At 36.0% G+C, this 22,645-nt stretch overlaps 1 protein-coding gene across 1 annotated transcript in view; it reads left to right on the top strand.

Moving 5' to 3' along the window:
* Positions 1-22,645, top strand: part of IPO11 (importin 11) — a 241,840-nt gene that overhangs the window by 62,265 nt on the left and 156,930 nt on the right. Inside the window, exons 6-12 of the mRNA XM_066242532.1 lie at positions 4,023-4,155; positions 7,396-7,454; positions 12,573-12,621; positions 14,005-14,075; positions 18,463-18,655; positions 19,963-20,115; positions 22,229-22,272. Of these exons, the coding sequence (XP_066098629.1) occupies positions 4,023-4,155; positions 7,396-7,454; positions 12,573-12,621; positions 14,005-14,075; positions 18,463-18,655; positions 19,963-20,115; positions 22,229-22,272 (702 nt within the window). The remainder of the gene's footprint in view (positions 1-4,022; positions 4,156-7,395; positions 7,455-12,572; positions 12,622-14,004; positions 14,076-18,462; positions 18,656-19,962; positions 20,116-22,228; positions 22,273-22,645) is intronic.

Raw genomic sequence — 22,645 nt, 5'->3', positions numbered from 1 at the left:
TACATCATGCATATGCAATGGTAGAATTCTCTAAGGAGGATAGTCTCCTGGTAATAGAAGTACCTGAGGAAGTCATAACAGTTTAAAGTAGTTTTGCCCTTTTGCTACTATTATTTTAAAGTACCTTCTAAAATAAATTCTGACACGATTTCAAAATATACTGTGATTTAAAGTGGCAGAGTTTCCCTTAATCTTTTTCTTCTTAAACTGGTACCAGATTCCATTTGGTCAACTCTTTCTCCATCCGAATTTAACTTTTAACAGAGTAATTAGGGGATGATTACCATTATTTTCTTTATTGAGTCTGACATGTAATGATAATGATATTTTATATACATGTGGAATGCACTCAGTTTATATTAGCTGTATCTTTCATAGATACTCTATTCAAATAATAGAACAAAAAGACACCTTTTTCTGTTGAAGGGTGCACAAAAGAGGTGAGATTTACTGAAGAACTTTTTAGATGAGAGTCTGATTCAACAATTCATTGCATCTATATTAACACCGGTATTGGCCTGTGAGCACATGGGGAAATTTTCCTTTGTGTAGTCACAAAAAGAAAATTGTATCGATGAATTACAATATGATTTTTGGAGAACAGAATTTACTGTATTTATTCTGAATGTCTGGGAGAGTATCTACTTACTATTAGTTTACATTTTGATATTGAAAATTTAAATAAAACTTATTTATACAAATAACTGTTATTTCTTTTACTAAATTACTATGTAGTTAATTGGTAGTTACTATATTAAGAGGCATTAGAACATAAAGATAAAAATGCTGGTTATGAGCACATTTCCTAATTTCTTTCTTTTGTTAGGCTGATTGCTCTTGGGCAAGTCATTTAACCTTTATATTTCAGTAAGCTTTTTATAATGGGAATAATAATATCTACTTTTTAGATTGTTATGGTTAAACAAATTGAGAGCAATGTCTAGAGCAGAATAAGGTTCAATAAATGTGTACTATCATTATTATTTAATATTTATTTATTGAGAGAGAGACAGGAAGGGAGAGAGATGATAAGCATCAACTCATAGTTGTATCACTTTAGCTATTCATTGATTGCTTCTCACACATGCCTTGACTGGGGGGCTCCAGTGACCCCTTGCTCAAGCCAGCCACCTTGGGCTTAAGCCAGTGACTTCTGGGCTTGAGCCAGCGATCATGGGGTCATGTTGATGATCCCGTACTCAAGCTCACGAGCCTGTGCTCAAGCCAGTGAGTTTGGGATTTTGAAGCTGGGTCCTTAGCGTCCCTGATTGATGCTCTACCCGCTGTGCCACAACCAGTCCGGCATTGTGTTACTATTATTATAATAAATATATTGTTGTTCTGTTGTTAATATTGTTATTTTTATCATGTGAGTTATAATTATCTGCATAAATACTTATATCCTGAAAGTACCTTTTAAAAGATTTTAGGTGACTTTAGGTAACCCTCACATAAAGAAATTTCTATACAGACAATTCTTCTGAACAATTTTAATAGACTCTATACATATAGAAGTTACTAGTAAAACAAGTAGTTTTAAGAAGGAGATATAAAGAAGGCCTATAAAATAATTCAGGTTGTCATTTTGTGAATAAGCTACTGGTTCTGAGTATAATGGTTTTCTGTTTGTATTTAAAATTTGTATTTGTCACCCTTTGAGTTTTATTTATTTATTTTTATATTGAGAGTACGTTTATTGAAGCTGGGGACAGTGAAACAAGGAAGGACTTGGGATAGAAGAAGCTTCAGGAGAGAGATGGCGGGGCTGCTTTGGCTCACTGAGACGTCAAAGAAAAGGGTCCTTGGAGACAGTTCAGGGGGTTAGCCCAGGGCTAGCTGCCACTGTCTATTGCTCCCCTGGTTGTACGTCTCTGGGGTTTTGGAGATGCATACCTGTGCGGGTGGAAGGCGGGGAAGGGACGCATGGGCATGCTCCCGAGAGGGAGAGAACCCCTGGGCCTTATTTTATTTACTACATAAAACAGTCAAAGTGCATCTAAAAATTATAGTCAAGAGTATATATTTCAGTTTTATTCGTTGAAATATTTGCCACAAAAAGAAATTATATTATAGTTTAAAATTGGACTTTAGGTCTTGTGTATAATTTGCACCCTTCCCTGCTTCTGAGTCCTATTTGTATTCTTGCACTTTATTCTTGTTGACAAATATTTTTATGATTTGTATGTTTGGAAAAAGTATAGGATGTTGTAACAAAAATTATTACACAGCAAGTGTAATAAAATTTGCAATGATAGATGGATTTTCTGACTGTAGACATATATTTTAGCTTCATTCTTAGAAAGGACTTGACTTATTAAGAAAAATACTAACAATTATTGAAGCTATATGTAAAGTTTACAAATTACTTGAGCTAAAGCTTATTTTTCTTTACTGTCAGATTATATTCCTCCCAATTAGATTGAGTATTTGCTTTTATGTTATAACAGTATATCATGGGATGATGTCAATTTTAGACTGTTAACTTTATGGTACTGCTGGTCATTCTCTTGTGTTGATTGAGATAATTATCATAAATACTATATTTTGGCTGTAATGAGACATTGGGATTAAATAATTTGATATAACGTCTGAACTGTTGTATGTATGTTTGGGAATATGACTTAATATATAGTTATTTTACCTATTGTCAAGGGAAGGTCAAGGCCTAGCCCTTACTGATGAGTTGGTGAAGATAGGAGCCATTTTTAGATTCCGACAGTTTATTATTATTTTGAACAGAGAGGTTAGCCATTTGTACCAACTCTCGGAGGCCCTTGTTTTCCTACCAAAAAGAATGAGCAAAGCAGTAGGCTGAATGACTCTAGTGCAGTTTGTGGGATGCCCATTTGGAGGAGCCAATTGTAGGTTGTAACTAAGTGATTTTATTTTCTGCAGCTCTGATCTGAGCAGGTGGGGAAGAAAGTCTTACACCTTAATGGAACCCAGGAAGTAAGGAGAAACTGTTACATGACATCTTAACAGAGGAGATAGGGAAGTAAACCACAAATAGTATAGCAGTTCCTTACATGCCTCTCATCTCTTGTGTTTCAGGAGGATCACAAGATGTTCTGCCAGAATTTAGATTAGCTGAGGTTCAGGTGTTTGCCTGTGTGGACTAGGGAGATACGTGCACTCACCAGGGGGTCATGGCAAAGCTGTTTCCCTGCATGTGTAAGAGAATTTAAATAATAAAAATGAGTTTTATTTTTTCATAGAAATATTATTATATTTACAGAATTGCATTTCTGACTGGTTTCTGCTATCTGACCTTATAATTACAATGTTTTAGTAGTTGAAGTAATATGCTTATGTCTTGAGTAATTATTATATTCTGAAGTATGCTAATAATAACTAGTCATATGCATTTTCATTTGATATTTATTTAAATAAAATAGCCATGTAGGCTCAGCTAGATTGGTATTAGACCTTGTGGAAAAAACTGAAGATACCCCTGGGAGATGGTTCTGCCTCGACCTGGGAGGCAGAGGCACCTGCATCTCAGTGTGAGAGTGGGTTTTTAAATAGCAGTGCACATTAGAAAAGCAGACTGACAGGCAATGTGGTTCGTATATTCCTGGCTTTAAATGCTCAAAACCCAGTGGGTAAAACTGGCAGAACACAGAAATTGGACTGCTTTGTATTTCTTAGTATATTGACTTAATGTTAGACCCAGTGACAGTCCATAAATCAGTGTTTTAAAAACTGAGTATTGCAACCTATAAGGAGAAGATAAAAAGTATAAATGGATAATATGAGACTGCAGTGGAGACTGCAGTGCAGGTTTTAGGTTCAGTATTATGTCAGTATACTAATATTTTAGGGTGCGTGTGGGTGTGTATATAAACTGTATTTACTATAGTGCATTTTGGCTTAAGAAGTTTGGAATGTTGTGATAAATGACTCAACTATTTCAAGTCTCATTGGAAATATGTGCTCAATTTAAAAACCAAAATGTATTACTATGTAGGTTTGATTGATTCTGAAATCTATAATGTGAAAATTTTGTTGACATATCTTTGCAGTTAGCTTCTGGAATATATAACTTTGCCTGCTCTCTGTGGAATCATCACACCGACACATTCCTTCAGCAAGTTTCCTCTGGTAATGAAGCTGCAGTTCTAAGTTCACTAGAACGGACTCTGCTATCATTGAAAGGTACTGTTAAACTTGCTATGTTCATTTTTGAAATGACATACATACCTCAGAGCAGCCACCACATAGTTATTCTGGATGGATTTTCTGTTCCTGGTCTTACTGAGAATAGGAGTTAATTTCCCCCTCAGATACAAAGGCTTATTTGTAGTTTTCTTTTCTTTTATGAGAATAGCTCTTTCTTTACTCTAATTGATGAAAGTGCAATAGTTTTATGTTATATTTACATTACAGTCATCTTGTGGCTCTGAATACATTTCTTTCAAATACTTGAACTTTCTTTTGCCTTTACTTTACACTTCTTATATGTGTTATGTTAAGGGCTCCTCCCATTATTGTCATGCTAACTCTCCCATCCACAAGGCTTACCTGAGTTCTTTTCCCAGCCCCTGCCCCCAACTCAGGTTCTATTTTCTTACTTGTACTTCAGGCTCACCTAGATTTTAGATTGTGCCTGATGGAGTATCATCTTGGCCTGTGTTTTCCTATGCTTTGCATGTAGGCATCTCTTTTTTTTTTTTTTTTTTCATTTTTCTGAAGCTGGAAACAGGGAGAGACAGTCAGACAGACTCCCGCATGCGCCCTACCGGGATCCACCCGGCACGCCCACCAGGGGCGATGCTCTGCCCACCAGGGGGCGATGTTCTGCCCCTCCGGGGCATCACCATGTTGCGACCAGAGCCACTCTAGCGCCTGGGGCAGAGGCCACAGAGCCATCCCCAGCGCCCGGGCCATCTTTGCTCCAATGGAGCCTTGGCTGCGGGAGGGGAAGAGAGAGACAGAGAGGGAAAGCGCAGCAGAGGGGTGGAGAAGCAAATGGGCGGTTCTCCTGTGTGCCCTGGCCGGGAATCGAACCCGGGTCCTCCACACGCTAGGCCGACGCTCTACCGCTGAGCCAACCGGCCAGGGCCTGCATGTAGGCATCTCTTAGCATATACTGTATCTCCAGTTTTACTTTCTGTGAGCCGAATTATTTATCTTAAATATATTCTGAGGTTCCTTTTCTTCTTAAAACATTCATTTGGCTTGATCTCTGTCTTATAGTCTCTTTTTTGTTCTGCTTGCTTCAGCGCTTTTAGTTTGTGTTTCTTAGTCTGATCTCAGGCAGCCTTTAGTTTTTTCTTTCTATAGTTCATTTAGCACCCTTCTGTTTTATTCACAAACTCTTTTATCATGCTCACTCTAGTACCTTAAGATGCCAGCATACACTCTTGACACTACTCTGTCACTTATGTTAAATGGACAGTAGATGCACAAAACCCAAACTCTCAGCACAATTTGGTAAACCTTGTGCACAAAAGTGAATGACTGTAAAGGAGTGTTAACAAGCAAAATCTTTCTACGTGTGCATATACAAGTGATGGGGGTTTGTCAGCATCCTTGAGGAAACATTCAAAGGCTTTAGAGAGAGATGTATGCTCAGCAAGATCAGAGAAACTGATATAAGGATAGATACATAAAACTGTGTTAAGGACTGAACTTAATGATTAAGGAATTTTCACGAATTCTTTTGATTATAGACTCTTCTTGTTTTACTGATTTCAGAATTTAACTCCTGACAAAAATGGTGTAGTTTTACTCTGTATTAGCCTGCTTTAAGCTTTTCAATACCTCCTCATCTCAAGGTCTGAGATACATTAGCATTTCCACGGCATTTGACCTAAAAAAAAATCCTATAGCATTTTTCTTTAAAATATTTACTCTGCAGGTATAAATTTCTATCCTGTTATGATTTAAGAATGTCTTAGGACTGGAGTTTTTATTATATGTAATCTCGGAGTTTGCACCTATCTGCATTTAGTATCTTTCAGACATTATTTCATTCAACAAATTTATAGATAGGTGATTGGCACTGAAGAGACAGGCATAATAAAATGACCACACAAATACATGTTAAATGAAATCTGACAGGGGCCTTATGATGTTGTGATAACAGGTAATGGCCAGAAAAAAACTTCCCTAAGAAAGTGATGTTAGAATCAAAATCATAAAGTAAAGTTACTAGCAATAAAGGAGTATAAAATGACCCTCCCACATAATGGGATGCTTTGGTAAGAAAGAGCACATGCAGAATAAGGGATCAGTTTGAACCTTTCTTTTAGATTGATTGCAAATTAATTAAAAATGAATTGTTAAAACCTTTCTTTTATCCTGTTATGATGTAGTACCTTTTGAGTGTATATAATTAATCTGTGAAACTGTTGGCCTTTTAGACAAGTGAATTCTAAACTTTTTAATATAGGCCTTTAGACTTCACCTCCTGAACACTCTAGTTACTTAGACAGCAATGCTGTCTATAAAGTTGTTTACTGAAAGTGAAATGACTTTAAATTTTGTAGTCTTGTAGGCTGCCATTTAGCTATTACTGAATTGTGCTAAGTGTTTTACATACATTATATAACTAAATTATTTAATAACCCAAGGGAATAGGACTTATTAGCCACATTTACAGATAAGGAATGTGAGCTGTAGAAAAGTTGCCTGGAACAATTATGATTTAAATCTAGATCTGATTTCAAATCTATTATTCTTCTAGTCCCCCCATGTACACCAGTTTACTCATAAAATGAGATGCTTATAATTGAACATTATGGTCTATTTCATTTTTGAAATAGAATATTTTTTATATTGCTTTTAGGAGGTACTGTATTTTCATTAATGTAACCTAAAACTGAGTGAAGCTTTTTGATCACTATTGAGGTGTAGTTCAGAGTTTTATAGAATAGAGGTAACCTTTTCCATCATGCACGGTGACCCCCTGTGTCAGGTCGGCCCAGGTACCCAGGAGGCAGAGTGCAGCGAGCAGGAAGGTGTTCATGGCAGCGGTGCTCGTGAGTGGAGTATTATGGTTATTGTAGGTGACAAGTACTAACTGTTATAGAAATTAAGCTAAATTTTGCAATACATACTGCTCACAAAAATTAGGGGGTATTTTATTGCTTCATATTCATTTTGAAATATCCCCTAATTTTTGTGAGCAGTATACTTTCAGAAACATAAGTAGTTATGGTAATAATAACACTGCTTTTGAGACACAAGAATTTGGCTTTGGTTCCGTCTTTCCCACTTTGTAAACCAGGCAATGTCCAGAGGTTACCTTTCTGTATCTATTAAATGTGAAGGACTATACCCTCTAAGCTTGATGAGATTTTGTGATTCTGAGTTTCCATTATTAGGTCATGATTTTAGTAGGATAAAATATGAAAAAATAAGATGCAAGTAAAACTTGATTTTACTTTTCAGTGCTGCGTAAGTTAACTGTTAATGGATTTGTGGAACCTCATAAGAATATGGAAGTGATGGTAAGTGAAAGAAGTAATTGGTTTTTTGTGACTTTGGGGAAATGTTTGGTATTTCCTTGGAAATTTTGAAGCATATTCTTTTTACTTGGCAGTCATTTAAATGTTTTCATGTGACAATCTAGGTTTTATTTTTTTAAACCAATTTATGTGTTAATTATACCTTTAGACTTGTGGTTTGTTTTCACTACTATTGTGTGAAGGAGAGGAAATAGGCCTACGATAGTTCTCAAGATGACATGGTTCCTTGAGAATGTTCACTTGAATTTCAGTTCAAGCGAACTTCTGTGAATTTGATTGCTATTACAACATTTTCAGGTGTATCTTAGTTATTTATATTCTTGATATTTTCCTTTGTCCATTTTTATATATTTTAAATGATTTTTTTTCCTTCTCACCATAACATTTATATTTTCTCTTTGCAATCAATTAAAAAAGTAATATACAAGAGAGGCAAACCCCATAGATAAGCCTAACAAATTTTTTGTGATGTATATTTATTGTTAGTATAGTGTCATTACTTTTCTGTATGCAAAAATATGTAATTATATTTATTTTATCCCAAAAGAAAATGGGATTGTGTTATACTACTCAGCTATATATTAGTTTTCATAGTGAGTTTATATAAGCTAAAATATTGCTTTCCGTATTGCTTTGGGGGACCACACAGAAATTTTTTAAAAAGTGCATCTAATTGGGTCTTTGAGTCTACTCTAGATTTAACCAGAGCTACTCTGTTTCCTCCCTTCCCTTCCCTCCCCTCTCCCTCCTCTTCCTCCTCTTCCTCCTCTTCCTCCTCTTCCTCCTCTTCCTCCTCATCCTCCTCATCCTCCTCATCCTCCTTTTTTTTTCTTTTCCTTGTCTTGTCTCTTTTTTTTGTATATTGGTAAGATTTTGATGGAAATAATGGTTCTATTAAAAGAAGTTAAAAACTGCTAATATACATTATTATAATCTGATGGCTATTTTATTCTATAAAAGTATTATATGCCTATTTTTTATGTTAAACACAGAAAAGAGACCAGTAAATTTAAAAAGCCATTTAAAAACTCATTCTCAGAGGTATTGCTGACATCTTACGCACATTCTTTTAGATACACCTTTCCTCTTCCTTGACTTTATGTAAGTGGACCTACATGCTATTTTGTTAATTGCTTTTTAAAAAACAGTACATTATGAATATTTTTCTCATGTCAGCAATATTATATGTCATGTCTTTAGTGATTGGTAAATCCATATGATTACTATCAGTGGACTAAGTTTTTAAAAACTGATAAAGCTCATTTGGCTTTCTATAATTTACCAGCCTAATTATTTATTGCTGGACATATAGCTTGTTTTCAGTTTTTAATTGTTGATAAGTGATATTGGAATGAACTTTTGGGAAACCAACCTCAATTTTAAATATTAATGCATTTTAAATATTTACATTTATTGCCAGACTTCCAAGAAACAATTTCCAGAAACTGATTTTACAGCTTTCCTTCACCAGAATGTAAATTCCAGGAAGTCAGAGGCATTGTTATATTTACTGTCCACCCCAGAGCTTGGAACAGTCTCTATCATACAGTAAATGTTCATTAGTTATTTGTTAAATGAATGGACATATGATATGGTAGAAACATGTTAAGAGGTTCAGTAATTATTATATGTAATATTATGCTGAGTATTATAAAATTATATAAAATTATAATAAAAGTATTATGTTTGTCTTTTATTTCAGTAAAAATGAACTGATTCTGAAATACCTTCTTATAAACTGGAATAGGGATTTTCATTGGGTCTGTTATATTTTGTGAGCCTTTGGCTTTTCCTCGAAAGTTTTCTCTTCTCTCTGCAGAAACTGTATGTCAACATTGACTCAGTTATAAAAGCTGTATTGTAGCACTTAAGTTATATTCATTGAGGTTAGACTTTTAACAAATTAAGGACATCTTCTTAAATAACATAAAGATCTTAAAAATAACATGGAACTTAAAAGATAATTTAATAATTCTACATGATAGTGATGAGATTTGGAGATAGATAGATTTAGATTTGAATTTCAGTTTGGTCTTTTCTTTTTTTTTTTTTGTATTTTTTTTCTGAAGCTGGAAACGGGGAGAGACAGACAGACTCCCGCATGCGCCCGACCGGGATCCACCAGGCACGCCCACCAGGGGGCGACGATCTGCCCCTCCTGGGCGTCGCTCTGTTGCGACCAGAGCCACTCTAGCGCCTGGGGCAGAGGCCAAGGAGTCATCCCCAGCGCCCGGGCCATCTTTGCTCCAATGGAGCCTCGCTACAGGAGGGGAAGAGAGAGACAGAGAGGAAGGAGAGGGGGAGGGGTGGAGAAGCAGATGGGCGCTTCTCCTGTGTGCCCTGGCTGGGAATCGAACCCGGGACTTCTGCACACCAGGCCGACGCTCTACCACTGAGCCAACCGGCCAGGGCCAGTTTGGTCTTTTCTTGATAGAGTGACCTCTGGCTAATAGTACCTACCTCATTGGATGTAGCAAGGATTAAGGGAGATAATGATTTTTGTAAGGAGCTCAGCAACTAATTAAAGTCTGCTCTGTAAATTACTGTTTAATGGTTATTTTAGTATGAATTCTTACTCTTATTATTTTGTAACATTAGTTAAGTTACTTTGTTTATTTGGACTACAGATTAGTCAGTTCTCTATAATTCAGTTAATTCCTGTTTCTCTTGATGAGCTTATTAAAACCGATGGCTTTTATTTTCTTGTTTTCTTTGGGAAACCCTGACTGATGTACTAATTTAGAAGAAAACAATAAAATTCCTATCATATAGTTACTATCTGTGACTGTTGGGTCCTGGTATACATTTGAGTTATGTATTAGATCTCAGTGATCTTGTTCTTCCTATATTGATACATTTTGCTGTTTCACCATCCTAGGAATTATTTTATTGCTATTTTTCATTACTTATTATTTTCAACTGTGCTTTAAAAAGACTGAAATAGTATGGAAATTGAAGACTGTTGGTAGGAAGCAATAGTGAAATTGTCATCCTGCAGTTTTTTTACTGTGTTCCCTATTGTATTGATTTATCTTTCAAGAAGGTATGAAAAAAGACAGGAAATGCTATCCTTTCCCTCTTTCAGCTTTTGTTTAACACAGTTGAGAATTTTTCATTTTCTGCCCAAAATGTCAGAGAGAAGAAACTTGACAGAGGAAGATCTTTATAAATTTTAGATGAATTAGAAAAGATAGATATTCTCCAAGAGACTGAGGGCAGCACTCTAGACCCTAATGATGGTGGTGAAATTGTGTAAGTGAAATCTCAGCCTCCAGGTCTTCAGATGATTACATACATCCTGGTTGAATAGTTTCAAACTCAGGAATCAATTAGTGAACAATCTATTTATTTTTTGTTTTCTTAAAGATTTTATTTACTGATATTGGAGAGAGAGAGAGAGAAAGAAAGAGAGAGAGAGAGAGAGATGGGAGCTGGAGGCTGGGGAGAAGATGGAAGCATCAATTTGTAGTAGTTGTTTCTCATATGTGCCTTGGCTGGGCAAGCCTGGGGTTTCAAACTGGCGATGACCTCAGCATTCCAGGTCACGCTTTATCCACTGCGCCATCATAGGTCAGGTTGAACAATATATTTCTAAGGACAAAGGGAAAATACAACAATCTATTCTAGTTAGTCATTTTACAGTATTTTGTGGCAAAAACTTAGACCATCTCATTTGCTAAAAGAAAATGTGACATCTTTTTTTGTCAAAATTTATTGGTACAAAGAAGTCTATTGATGTTCAAATTCTTAAAAATTTTAATGATACTGTTTTTTATTATTCCTTTATATTTAACCTGTAAAATATTTATAATGTTATAAAATATGTATTTAAAAATAATGGTTAATTGGACCCAGATGGTAAAAGGTAATGCTTGTCTTTTCTGGTATCTAAGACTAATATATTTAACACTTCAGATTAAGAACCTCTACTTAAAATAATTGCTATCATTCATTCATATATTGAGTACGTATTATTGCCACATACTGTTCCTGGATTCTGGGATAGATAGTAAACAAGCAAAGCGCTGGCTCTCAAAGAGTTTACATTCTAGCGGGAAGAGACAGATGTAGAGAAACAATATGTCAGGTATTAGAAGGGATGCGAAGAAAAATAAAACAGTAAGAATAGAGTATTTATAAAATATGCTTACTATTTTATTGTAAAGAAATTTAGGAAACTGAAATACCTGAAATGAGACACTGAAGAGATGAAATACTATATAGTAGCCCCTCTGGCCCATCCATGGTTTCACTTTCCTTGGCTTCAGTTACCTGAAGGCTGTTGTTTGAATATATTTCATGGAAATTTCAGAATAAACAATTTATGACTTTTAAATTGTACATTGTTCTGAATAGCGTGATGAAATCTCTTGCTATCCTGAGCCCCATCCCTCTTCACCTCTGCCCACCATCCCCTCCCCCACGTGACTCATCCCCTTATCCCGCATATCCACACTGGACCTGCTATCGTGCTATCGCTAGTCACTTAGTAGCCAGCTTGGTCATCAGAGAGAGGGAGAGAGAACGATCACATTTACATCACTTTATTATAGTGTATTGTTATAGATGTTTCGTTTCGTTTTTAGTTGTTAATCTCTTACTGTACCTTATATAAATTAAACTTTGTCATAGATGTGTATATTTAGGCTTTTGTACTCTCCCAAGTCTTGAGGCATCCGTTGGGGGCTGGTCTTGGAACTTACCCTCTGTGGATAAGGGGAACGTAATGTAATTACTTTTTTGTGTAAGACTTTTTACAATAGTGGAGTGTTTTTTACTTTATTTTAACATTTTAGAGATTTTATTTACTGATTTTTAAAGAGAGAATAGAAAAAGGGGGAGTGGATAGCAGGAAGCATCAACTCGTAGTAGTTACTTCTCATCTGTGCCTTGACCAGGCAAGCCCAGGGTTTTTGAACCAGCAACCTCGGCATTCCAGGTCGATGCTCTATTCACTGTACCACCACAGTTCAGGCCTTAATTAACTTTTTAAAATGATTTGATAGATGTATTGAAAAAGTATAGATATCCCTGAAAAAGTATAAGGTAAATGTTTATTACAGAATAATTGAGACACTTTAAAAATATATTCTTTTGTAGGGCTTTTTACATGGAATATTCGACCGTCTAAAACAATTTTTGGAATGCAGTAAGTACTTCTATGATATTCATACTGTAAAATCCTTATTCATTAATAACTTCTCTGCACTTGCAAATCTGTAGAGAGGCTCAGATTCTGTGTCTTGATAATTAATTCTCTGAAGTTAAATTGGAAGCTCAACTTTGTTTTCATACGAAAGTCTTGAATATTGAGGAAACTTTTTCATTTTTTAAAATTACTTTGTGTTCATCCCTTCTATATTTCTTCTGCTGCTACTTGATTCCATGCAGACATCCACAGATGTGCATTGTGTAGAGTCTATGTAGGTGCTGTTGAGACTTCTTACAGATACTGTTGCTTTTGTACATTTTACATATTTATATGATATAAATTTCCTTAAATGGTACTTTCATTTTGCAAATCCTTTGTTTATTAACCTTCATTGGCTTACATTTAGGACCCTTTCTAATCCACTGCCTCACAAAAGATAATTTAACATTCATAGTTGTGTTGTATTATACTGGAAGTCTGTTCGCTATCCTTTTCTTTTTGCTATAATTGTAAGCATCTTTGCTTAGGATATGCACATGCGTGCATGCACGCAAATGTATGCATATCCTGAATGCACACACAGGTATGTATATCTTGTATAAGTGTGTGTTTTTATGTATATGTGTGTATTTTTGAGGACTTAACTACCCTGAGGATATATTTTAGTGTACTCACTTTTAGGGAGTTACTGTTGTTTCATGTCAATCATTTCAGTTTAGTAAAAAAACATTGTTGAATTTATTGTCAGTCACTATTCTTGGTACTGTGCATGCGAAGATGAATAAGATAGTTCATACAAAGGAGTTTATTTTTCTAAAAATGTTTTTATTTTTGGTCATCCCCAAGGGGAAGCAGAAAGAGAAGAAAATAAATGTTGAAGCAAAATATGAAGCATGTGATTAGAGAGCAGAGTAGTTGGTGAGCTGGTGTACATTATTCTGAATATACAAAAATTAATTATTGAGAAATTGTCAGAAGAAAGTTATTAGCAATATAGGAAAAATAATCAGTATGTTCATCTTTGAGTGCTTTGTTTTTATATATGTTGCTTGAAAAGTATTTCAACTATGACTTATAGAGATTTTAAAAATGGAACTCATGATTTATGGATTAAATTGTTACTCATTAACTTTTAAATGAGCTGTTTCTATTTTAGGATTAATTTTGTGAAGTATGCCACTGAGGATTACTGTGTTAAGTGCAAATCTTAGTATTGCTTTATATGGTTAATTTGTTTAGAGTTGGGAATGCACAATAATGAATTAATAATGCAAAATATGCAAAAATATATTACTATTTTTGTTGTCATTGTCATAGTTGTGAATTTATAGAGTATAGTATTATAAACTTATACTAATATTTGAAATGTATTTTTAACAGGTAGAAGTATAGGTACTGATAATGTATGTAGAGATAGACTGGAAAAGACCATTATTCTTTTTACTAAAGTGGTAAGTTTTCTATTTATATTAATTATGTTTACTCAAATAAAATACACATATGCAACTTTAGTAAGGAAAATGGCATTTATAAGCATACATTCTGACTTGAGTGTAAAGTAAGTTCTTTTTTGTTTATAGGAAAACTAAAAAAAACTTTGTATCTTGAAGCCTATAATAACTAAATTTATAGACCATAAGTTGTAGTGTATGAGTCACTTTGATGTAAAAAAAAATCTATCCTAATAAAGTTCATTATTCTCATAGCCATTGGAAAAAGCAGTGATAAAAAAGATACCAGGCCTGCTGAGCAGAACATAGATAAGATGGAGCAGGCAGGCAATATAATATCAGGAAGTCAGTATATTCAAAATTACCCATTGTCATCAAATTAAACATCTTTTGAATAGAATTATATGGGTTCATTGTGTTGGCAATGTGTATAAATTTCTGATAAAAATAAGTTTTATAAAATTATTTTATTAAATTTTGGGCTTCAGAGGTTGGGAAAAGTGCAAGAATTGGATTATAGCAATCAGGAAGACCAGGTTTGAGGACTTCTTTGTGCTAAAACTGGCAGTTGAAAGATAGGTAGCTAAATCTTTAGCCTACTTACTCCATTTTCACTGGAGGTTCATTAATAGAGTTGTGGTTGTCTGTTCTCTGGGAGGGGATAAAAGGAGTAGAAATGAGCAGTTTTTATTTTTGTGGTTAGATAGCAGTTACCTGTAATTTTAGTTGCATTCAGTAGCAAAACCCACCTAATCTTCCAAGATCCAGTATACAATTGACTCAGATCCTTTTATTTTAAACTTTTTTTGTTTTGGTTTGGTTTTTTGAGAGAGAAAAGGAGAGTGATGAGAAGCATCAATCTGTAAGTTGTGTCACTTTTAGTTCATTGATTGCTTCTCATTAAGTGGCTTGATAGGGGTGGGAGGGGCTCATGTTGAGCCAGTGACCCCTTGTTCAGGCCAGCAACCTTAGACTTCAAGCCAGCGAGCATGAGATCATGTGAATGATCTCACATTCAAGCTGGCAACCTCACGCTCAAGCTGGTGAGCCTGCGCTCAAACTAGCGACTTGGAGCTTTCAAATCTGGGTCCTCAGTGTTCCAGGTCAACACTCTATCTACCCTGCTACCACCAGTCAGGCTACTCAGATATTTTGAGTTAAAAACAAAACAAAAGAACACAAAGCAAAGTAAAATATGATGATGTGGTTAGTCAGTAGAGTTGTGTAGTGTTCATGAATAATTTTATTTATGAAATTTACGTTTATGACCTCTGACTTCATTAAAAACTTTTAAAATTGGACCATTTTAATATGCCTCCAAAAAGATTTCAATAGATTTAGCAATGGTCAACATCTGGTCATGACCACTTATGTTTTATCTGTCTGCTTTCTCCTCCCCTTCCTTCCTCCCACCCCCTAGTTGTTTTAAAGCAAATCCAGATATATGGTATTATATGTAAATATCTGAATATGTATATTTATGTGATAAGGGATTTAAGAAAACACTCAACACTTGTTATCACATTTAAAAACTAGCAATTCTTAATGTTATCTAAACATTCAGTCAGTTTTCAGATTTCTCTCATGAATTTCTCGTAATTGGTTTGTTTGGGTCTGGATTCAGTAGTGTCCATTCTCTTTCCATCTTTTTTTCCCCCTTCCAGTATATTTGTTGAAGTAAAAGGTCATTTTCAGTGGAGTTTTTTATGTTTTGGAATTGGCTTTGTTTGAATCCTGATGTGTTATTTACCATGTTTCTTTGCCTCCATACCTCATTTCTTCCCCACATTTCTTATAAATTTGTAGTTAGAGAGGCTTGATCATACAGGCTTTATTTTTTGGAGGGGGGTAATGGCAAGAATTCAGGTGGTGCTTTCCTATTGCATCACATCAGGAGATACACAGTGTCTGATGTCTAAATCCAATGAGTGAACTATCCCTTATGAAGTTTCTCAACAGTCTTTCCCCTATTGATTTTTGTAGCCATTAATGATCATGGCCATTGTTTGATTAGTGGCTAAACATAATGGCATTCTATTATTCTCTTTGCATTTATTAGCTAGAATTCTTCTATAAAGAAGAAATCTTCTTTATCAACTATTTAAATACATGTTTTTAAAATTTTCCATTGATTTAAAAGAGAAAGAGAGAGAGAGAGCAAGGAGGATAAAGAGGGTTAGGTAAGGGGGAAAGAGAGAGCAGCGTCAAGTCATTGCTCCACTTAGGGTTTTTTTTTTTCTTTTTTTTCAGAGAGTCAGAGAGAGGGATAGACAGGGACAGACAGACAGGAACGGAGAGATGAGAAGCATCAATCATCAGTTTTTCGTTGCGCGTTCCAACACCTTAGTTGTTCATTGATTGCTTTCTCATATGTGCCTTGACCGCGGGCCTTCAGCAGCCCGAGTAACCCCTTGCTCAAGCCAGCGACCTTGGGCTCAAGCTGGTGAGCTTTTGCTCAAACCAGATGAGCCCACACTCAAGCTGGCATCCTCGGGGTCTCGAACCTGGGTCTTTCGCATCCCAGTCCAACGCTCTATCCACTGCGCCACCGTCTGGTCAGGCTCCACTTAGGTTTTCCATTTAGTTGTACACTTATTGCTTGTTTCTCATATGTGACCTGAGATTGAACCTGTGACCTCCGTGAGCTGGGACGTCTCTCTGTTTACTGAGCCACCTGGTCAAAGCCAAATATATATATTTTTAATTTACTGATTTGAGAGAGAGAGATCAATTTGTTGTTTCACTTATCTATGCATACATTGGTTGATTTTTTTTTAAGTGGGGTATCATTGGTTAATAAGATCATAAAGGTTTCAAGTGTACATTTCTGATATACGTCCTGTATATTGCATTATGTTCCCATCACCCAAAGTCAAACCATCCTTCATCACTATATATTTGGCTCCCTTTATCGGCCTCCACCCCTAACTACTTCACCACCACGTTATTGTCTATGTCTGTGAGTCTCAGTTTTATATCTCATGTATGAGTGAAATCATACAGTGCTCAACATTTTCTGACTTACTTAGCTTAGCATAAAATTCTCAAGGTCCATCCGTGTTGTCACAAATGGCTGTCGTACACATATCAAGTGGAATACTCACTCAGCCATAAGACAAGATGAAGTACTGCCTTTGGTTGTTTCTTGTGTGTGCCCTAACAGGATTGAACCCTCAACCTTGGTGTATTGGGATGTTGTGAACCCGCGCAGCAAATAATTTAGCAGATCTCAGATGGGAAAGGTGGAGAATTAGAAAATAAACACAGAAAGAAAAAGGATGGGATCGGGAGGATCCATTGCACAGTTAATAGCTTGCAAGAGCAAGTCTCCACCCCTAAACCACTTTATTTATAGTGCAGAGCAAAGTCATTAGCAAATCAAAGAGATCTCTGATACAGTCACATTTTCAAGGCAACCCAAGAATTCTCCCAATTGCAGAAAACTTTCCACCCTGCATAATATCTTAACTTTACAAAATAAAGGGTAGAAAGAAAACTGCCTCCAGTTTCTTTGAGGGACATGGGGGATGGGACTAGTGGAAACACAGCTAACATGGAGCTGTGGGGAAGGGCCTACAAATTGCCTTTACCAACTTAAACAGTCAGAGGTTGTGGGGAAGAGCTTAGCCTTGAGCAACTTAAGCAAGTGAGGTGTGGGGGGATGGGCAGCAAGGATCCTGTCAGCTTACTGCCAGTCTCCCCCCACACACACACACACCTCTGTCCCCCAGAATTCTAAACCACAAGGACCCTCAGCTTGCAGTGTCCAACTTCTGGACACTCTACCAACTGAACTACCTGGCCAGAGCCTCCTCATCAACTATTTAATGCATCAAAATTCAGTTCATACAGGAAAGGCAGGATAATTTTTGATTTTTTTGTTTTTATCTGTTGTAGCAGATCTTCGAATAACCTTGTTTTGTTCAATGTTGTCTCACTTATAACGATGAGATGATGTAGGAACTTAACTCTGTTTATATCAGTTAACCTATGGTAAAATTGGTTTTCTTGTCATTTTCAGACCCTGTAGGTGATGATGTTAAAATTTTCTGTACTTTTCAAAGACCCATTTTTTAATATACTTACACTTTTTGTGTTACATTTACCCATTGTTTAACACAAATTACTTATGAAGTGGTTCTAGTTTGGATCCTATATTGGAAATAATAGAAATTGCTAATTATGAGATATCTGATATAATCCCCATTATATGATATAACTGAAGAAGTATGTTCACATGTATTACATGTGAAACTGCTACATACAGACTCCCAACCAAGGTTCAAAACTTAACAAGTGTTTACTAGCAAAGTTATAAGATGAACTATGAATGACTATATTCCTTTATTAATTCGGTGAAATTACATTTTAATTTCTTTCTTTCTAGCTTTTGGACTTCTTGGATCAGCATCCTTTTTCATTCACTCCTCTAATTCAGAGATCACTGGAATTCTCTGTGAGCTATGTGTTTACAGAAGTTGGTGAAGGGGTTACATTTGAGCGATTCATTGTCCAATGCATGAATCTTATTAAGATGATTGTCAAAAATTATGCTTATAAGCCATCCAAAAATTTTGAAGGTAATGATTTATAGACAGTTTTATTTTTCATTTTCATTTCTTTTTATTTAGAATCGAAGTGTGAAATAAATGCTATTTTTATATACATTTTTTTGAAATTCATTTATTTAAGTATAAAAATAAAATGTTGCTGCAACATGAAATGGTGATGAGAATTAGAGACTTGCTATATTCCAGCTTTTGAAAGCTGTACAGTACATTTAGTAAACTGTCTTGTAGCACAGTAGAAGGTCCATGGAAACCTGGGCACGTCAACAGTAAGGTACTATAATAACCTGGTAGCTCATGTTTTAGACCAGGAGTCTCAAACTCGCGGGCCGCATGCGGCCCACCGAACAATTTTGTGCGGCCCGCAGACTAATCCACGAAATTCAAAATATTTTGGATAAAATTAAGTAAGCCCATGGATTAGTCTGCGGGCCGCACAAAATTGTTCGGCGGGCCGCGAGTTTGAGACCCCTGTTTTCTTTCTTTTTTTTTTTCTTTTTTCTTTTTTTCATTTTTCTGAAGCTGGAAACAGGGAGAGACAGTCAGACAGACTCCCGCATGCGCCTGACCGGGATCCACCCGGCATGCCCACCAGGGGCGACGCTCTGCCCACCAGGGGGCGATGCTCTGCCCATCCTGGGCGTCACCATGTTGCGACCAGAGCCATTCTAGCGCCTGGGGCAGAGGCCACAGAGCCATCCCCAGCGCTCGGGCCATCTTTGCTCCAATGGAGCCTTGGCTGCGGGAGGGGAAGAGAGAGACAGAGAGGGAAAGCGCGGCAGAGGGGTGGAGAAGCAAATGGGCGCTTCTCCTGTGTGCCCTGGCCGGGAATCGAACCCGGGTCCTCCACACGCTAGGTCGACGCTCTACCGCTGAGCCAACCGGCCAGGGCGAGACCCCTGTTTTAGACTGTATTTATTTGTATACTTAAAAGTTTTCTCTGACTTTACAAAAGTGAGGTTGCTTCCAGATGGGTTTAATTGTTTGTTATATTATTTGTAATCCATTCATCTGCATGTGTATGAAAATGAATGAGAAAATCTTGGAGAGAGACATATATAAATAAATATGTCACTTCAATATGGTGTTGTAATATATATAGTATGGTAATGTACAAGTTGTAGTGGAAAAAACAAGACTGATGTGTGTGCGGTATGAATAAAAGAAAGTGTTTTTGTGGCTTGTCCATAATGAAAATGAACATATATACACCACTGCATCTTTTCTCTCGAGGGTGTCTTTTTAAATTTATTTGTGTTATATAATCCAACTCGAGTAGGATGTCTGTACATTAACTTGTAAATTTCACTTTTTTCTAGATAGCAGCCCTGAAACCCTTGAAGCTCATAAGATTAAGATGGCATTCTTCACATACCCCACTTTGACAGAGATCTGTAGAAGATTAGTCTCTCATTATTTTCTATTAACTGAAGAAGAACTGACAATGTGGGAAGAAGATCCAGAAGGCTTTAGTAAGAATCAGTTTTTTAGTTTTCACGTGGCTTTTCTGTCCTTTCATAAATAGATAGCATCTATTTGAATTATAGATAACAAGATTGTTTTTAATACAGTGCTTTTGATCTGAAAATCATGGTTTTTAAAAATTAGATTATCATCATCTTTTTGTTAGCCATTAGAACATACTGAGAAGCACAGAATGAGTGACGTGACGTGTTCAAGTGTATAGAATTTTCTCCAGTAATAGACCTTTGTGATTTTTCAGTATTATTATGGATGTATTATGTAGTTTCAAACAAAAATATAAAATTAATTGCCTGTCTCTATTATCAAGTCAGTTTCTATTTTGTGAGTAATATGGGTCTTCCAAATTACTTTTTATTTGTAGAAATTTTTACTCCAGAAAGAAATCTGGCGATAAAAATTTCTGAATTGCTGAATGGGTTACCTATTAAATTTTAATTTCAAATTAATTTTTTTACTAAAGTGCTTTTAACAGATCTTTTTATCTGTTTGAATTTTAGTAGTAGATAGAATAAATCTATCAGGGCCTTTGCTACAAGGAAAATCAAGGAATTGGGTACCCAGTGAAGTCCCTGTGTGTGAATGACTTTGGTTATGTCAGACATAGGCTAGAGCAGGGGTCCCCAAACTACGGCCCGGCCCGTGGGCTGCATGTGGCCCCCTGAGGCCATTCATCCAGCCCCCGCTGCACTTCATGAAGGGGCACCTCTTTCATTGGTGGTCAGTGACAGGAGCATATTGACCATCTCATTAGCCAAAAGCAGGCCCATAGTTCCCATTGAAATACTGGTCAGTTTGTTGATTTAAATTTATTTGTTCTTTATTTTAAATATTGTATTTGTTACCGTTTTGTTTTTTTACTTTAAAATAAGATATGTGCAGTGTGCATAGGGATTTTTTTATAGTTTTTTTATAGTCCGGCCCTCTAACGGTCTGAGGGACAGTGAACTGGCCCCCTGTGTAAAATGTTTGGGGACCCCTGGGCTAGAGTTTGGTTCCTACTCATCTCTTTGGCTGAATACCTTTGTATTGTTATACACATTTATTTCTTAATGTTTTAAGAATGCCTTAAACATTTTGGAAAACTTACCTTTCTTTGTCTTTAAAAATAATTTTGGTTCATAAAAAATATAATTCTACATACACAGTACAGTGCATTTTTTTTGCCTTAAATCATAATGTTTCATATTGCCTTTTTTATGCAGAATATATAATATTGTAACATTAAACACTGACTCTCAGATTTTTAAAAGTGTTTTACTTTAAATGTAGGAAATTTATGGAAAATATGACTATTTTAACTTGTAAAATGTGATTATTGTATAAAATGAAATGATTCTGAGGATTGTAGTGATAGTGTATCAGGTGGTAATCAGATACTCGAAATGGTATTTTGAGCTTTCCTCTATAAATGGATTTACAATGAAAGTGAGAGTGCTTAGGGAATGAAGCTTTTGATAAGTGACTGTAATATCCACATATGTGATACATGGTTTACAGTAGAGAAGTCTGTTAGAGCCTGACCAGGTGGTGGCACAGTGGATAGAGCGTCAGATTGAGACGCAGAGGACCCAGGTTTGAAACCCCACTGTCGCTGGCTTGAGCACAGGCTCATCTGTCTTTAGCGCAGGCTTACCGGCTTGAGCTCGGGGTCACTGGCTTGAGCATGGGAACATAGACATGACCCAATAGTCGCTGGCTTGAGTCCAAAGGTTGCTGGCTTGAAGCCCAAGGTCTCTGGCTTGAGCAAGGGGTCACTCGCTCTGCTGTAGCCCCCCGGTCAAGGCACATATGAGAAAGCAATCAGTGAACAACTAAGGTGCCACAATGAAGAATTGATGTTTCTCATCTCCCTGCCTGTCTGTCCTTCTCTCTTTCCCTCTCTTTCTCTGTCTCTCTCTCTGTCACACACACACACACACACACACAGAAGTCTGTTAGACTTTGTGTCCCCAATGATTTGGTTTTACTGTTAATATTTAAAACAATTCATAAAAATATTAAACTAATATTATTTAAAATCTTTGTTTTCCCAAACCGAGAGTTTAAAAGTACCATTATTACATTTTTGGCAAGCATTATTTGTCATATTTTTTATTGTAGCAGTGGAAGAAACAGGAGGAGATTCTTGGAAATACAGTTTGAGGGTAAGTATTGATTGAAAGAAAAATTAATAGGGAAAAGCTTAATCCTTCCATAACTGTTAGCAGAGAATGATGGTGCTCTATTGAAGATTCTAAGCATTAAGTCAGACAGATAAGAAACTATTCATAATTAGACATAAATTATTCATAATTATAGTAATCTATATTTGAGAGGAAAGTACTTAATAAAGTGATGAACTTGAATCTGGAAAATTTTTTGGTTAAATTGATGTTTTGCAAATTGAATATTTTTTCATTTTGCAGTCAGATTAATTTGGGAATAATTGTCATTGCAGAAATAGGAAATGTTTTTGAAAGTGAAAGTTACTTCTTTTTGGCTAGAAACATTTCTTATTTCTTTCAAAGTATTTCAATA

Source organism: Saccopteryx bilineata, chromosome 1, assembly GCF_036850765.1.
Source record: "Saccopteryx bilineata isolate mSacBil1 chromosome 1, mSacBil1_pri_phased_curated, whole genome shotgun sequence".
NCBI lineage: Eukaryota > Metazoa > Chordata > Mammalia > Chiroptera > Emballonuridae > Saccopteryx > Saccopteryx bilineata.
The sequence above is the reverse complement of the archived record's forward strand: the minus strand, read 5'-3'. Positions and strand labels throughout refer to the sequence as shown.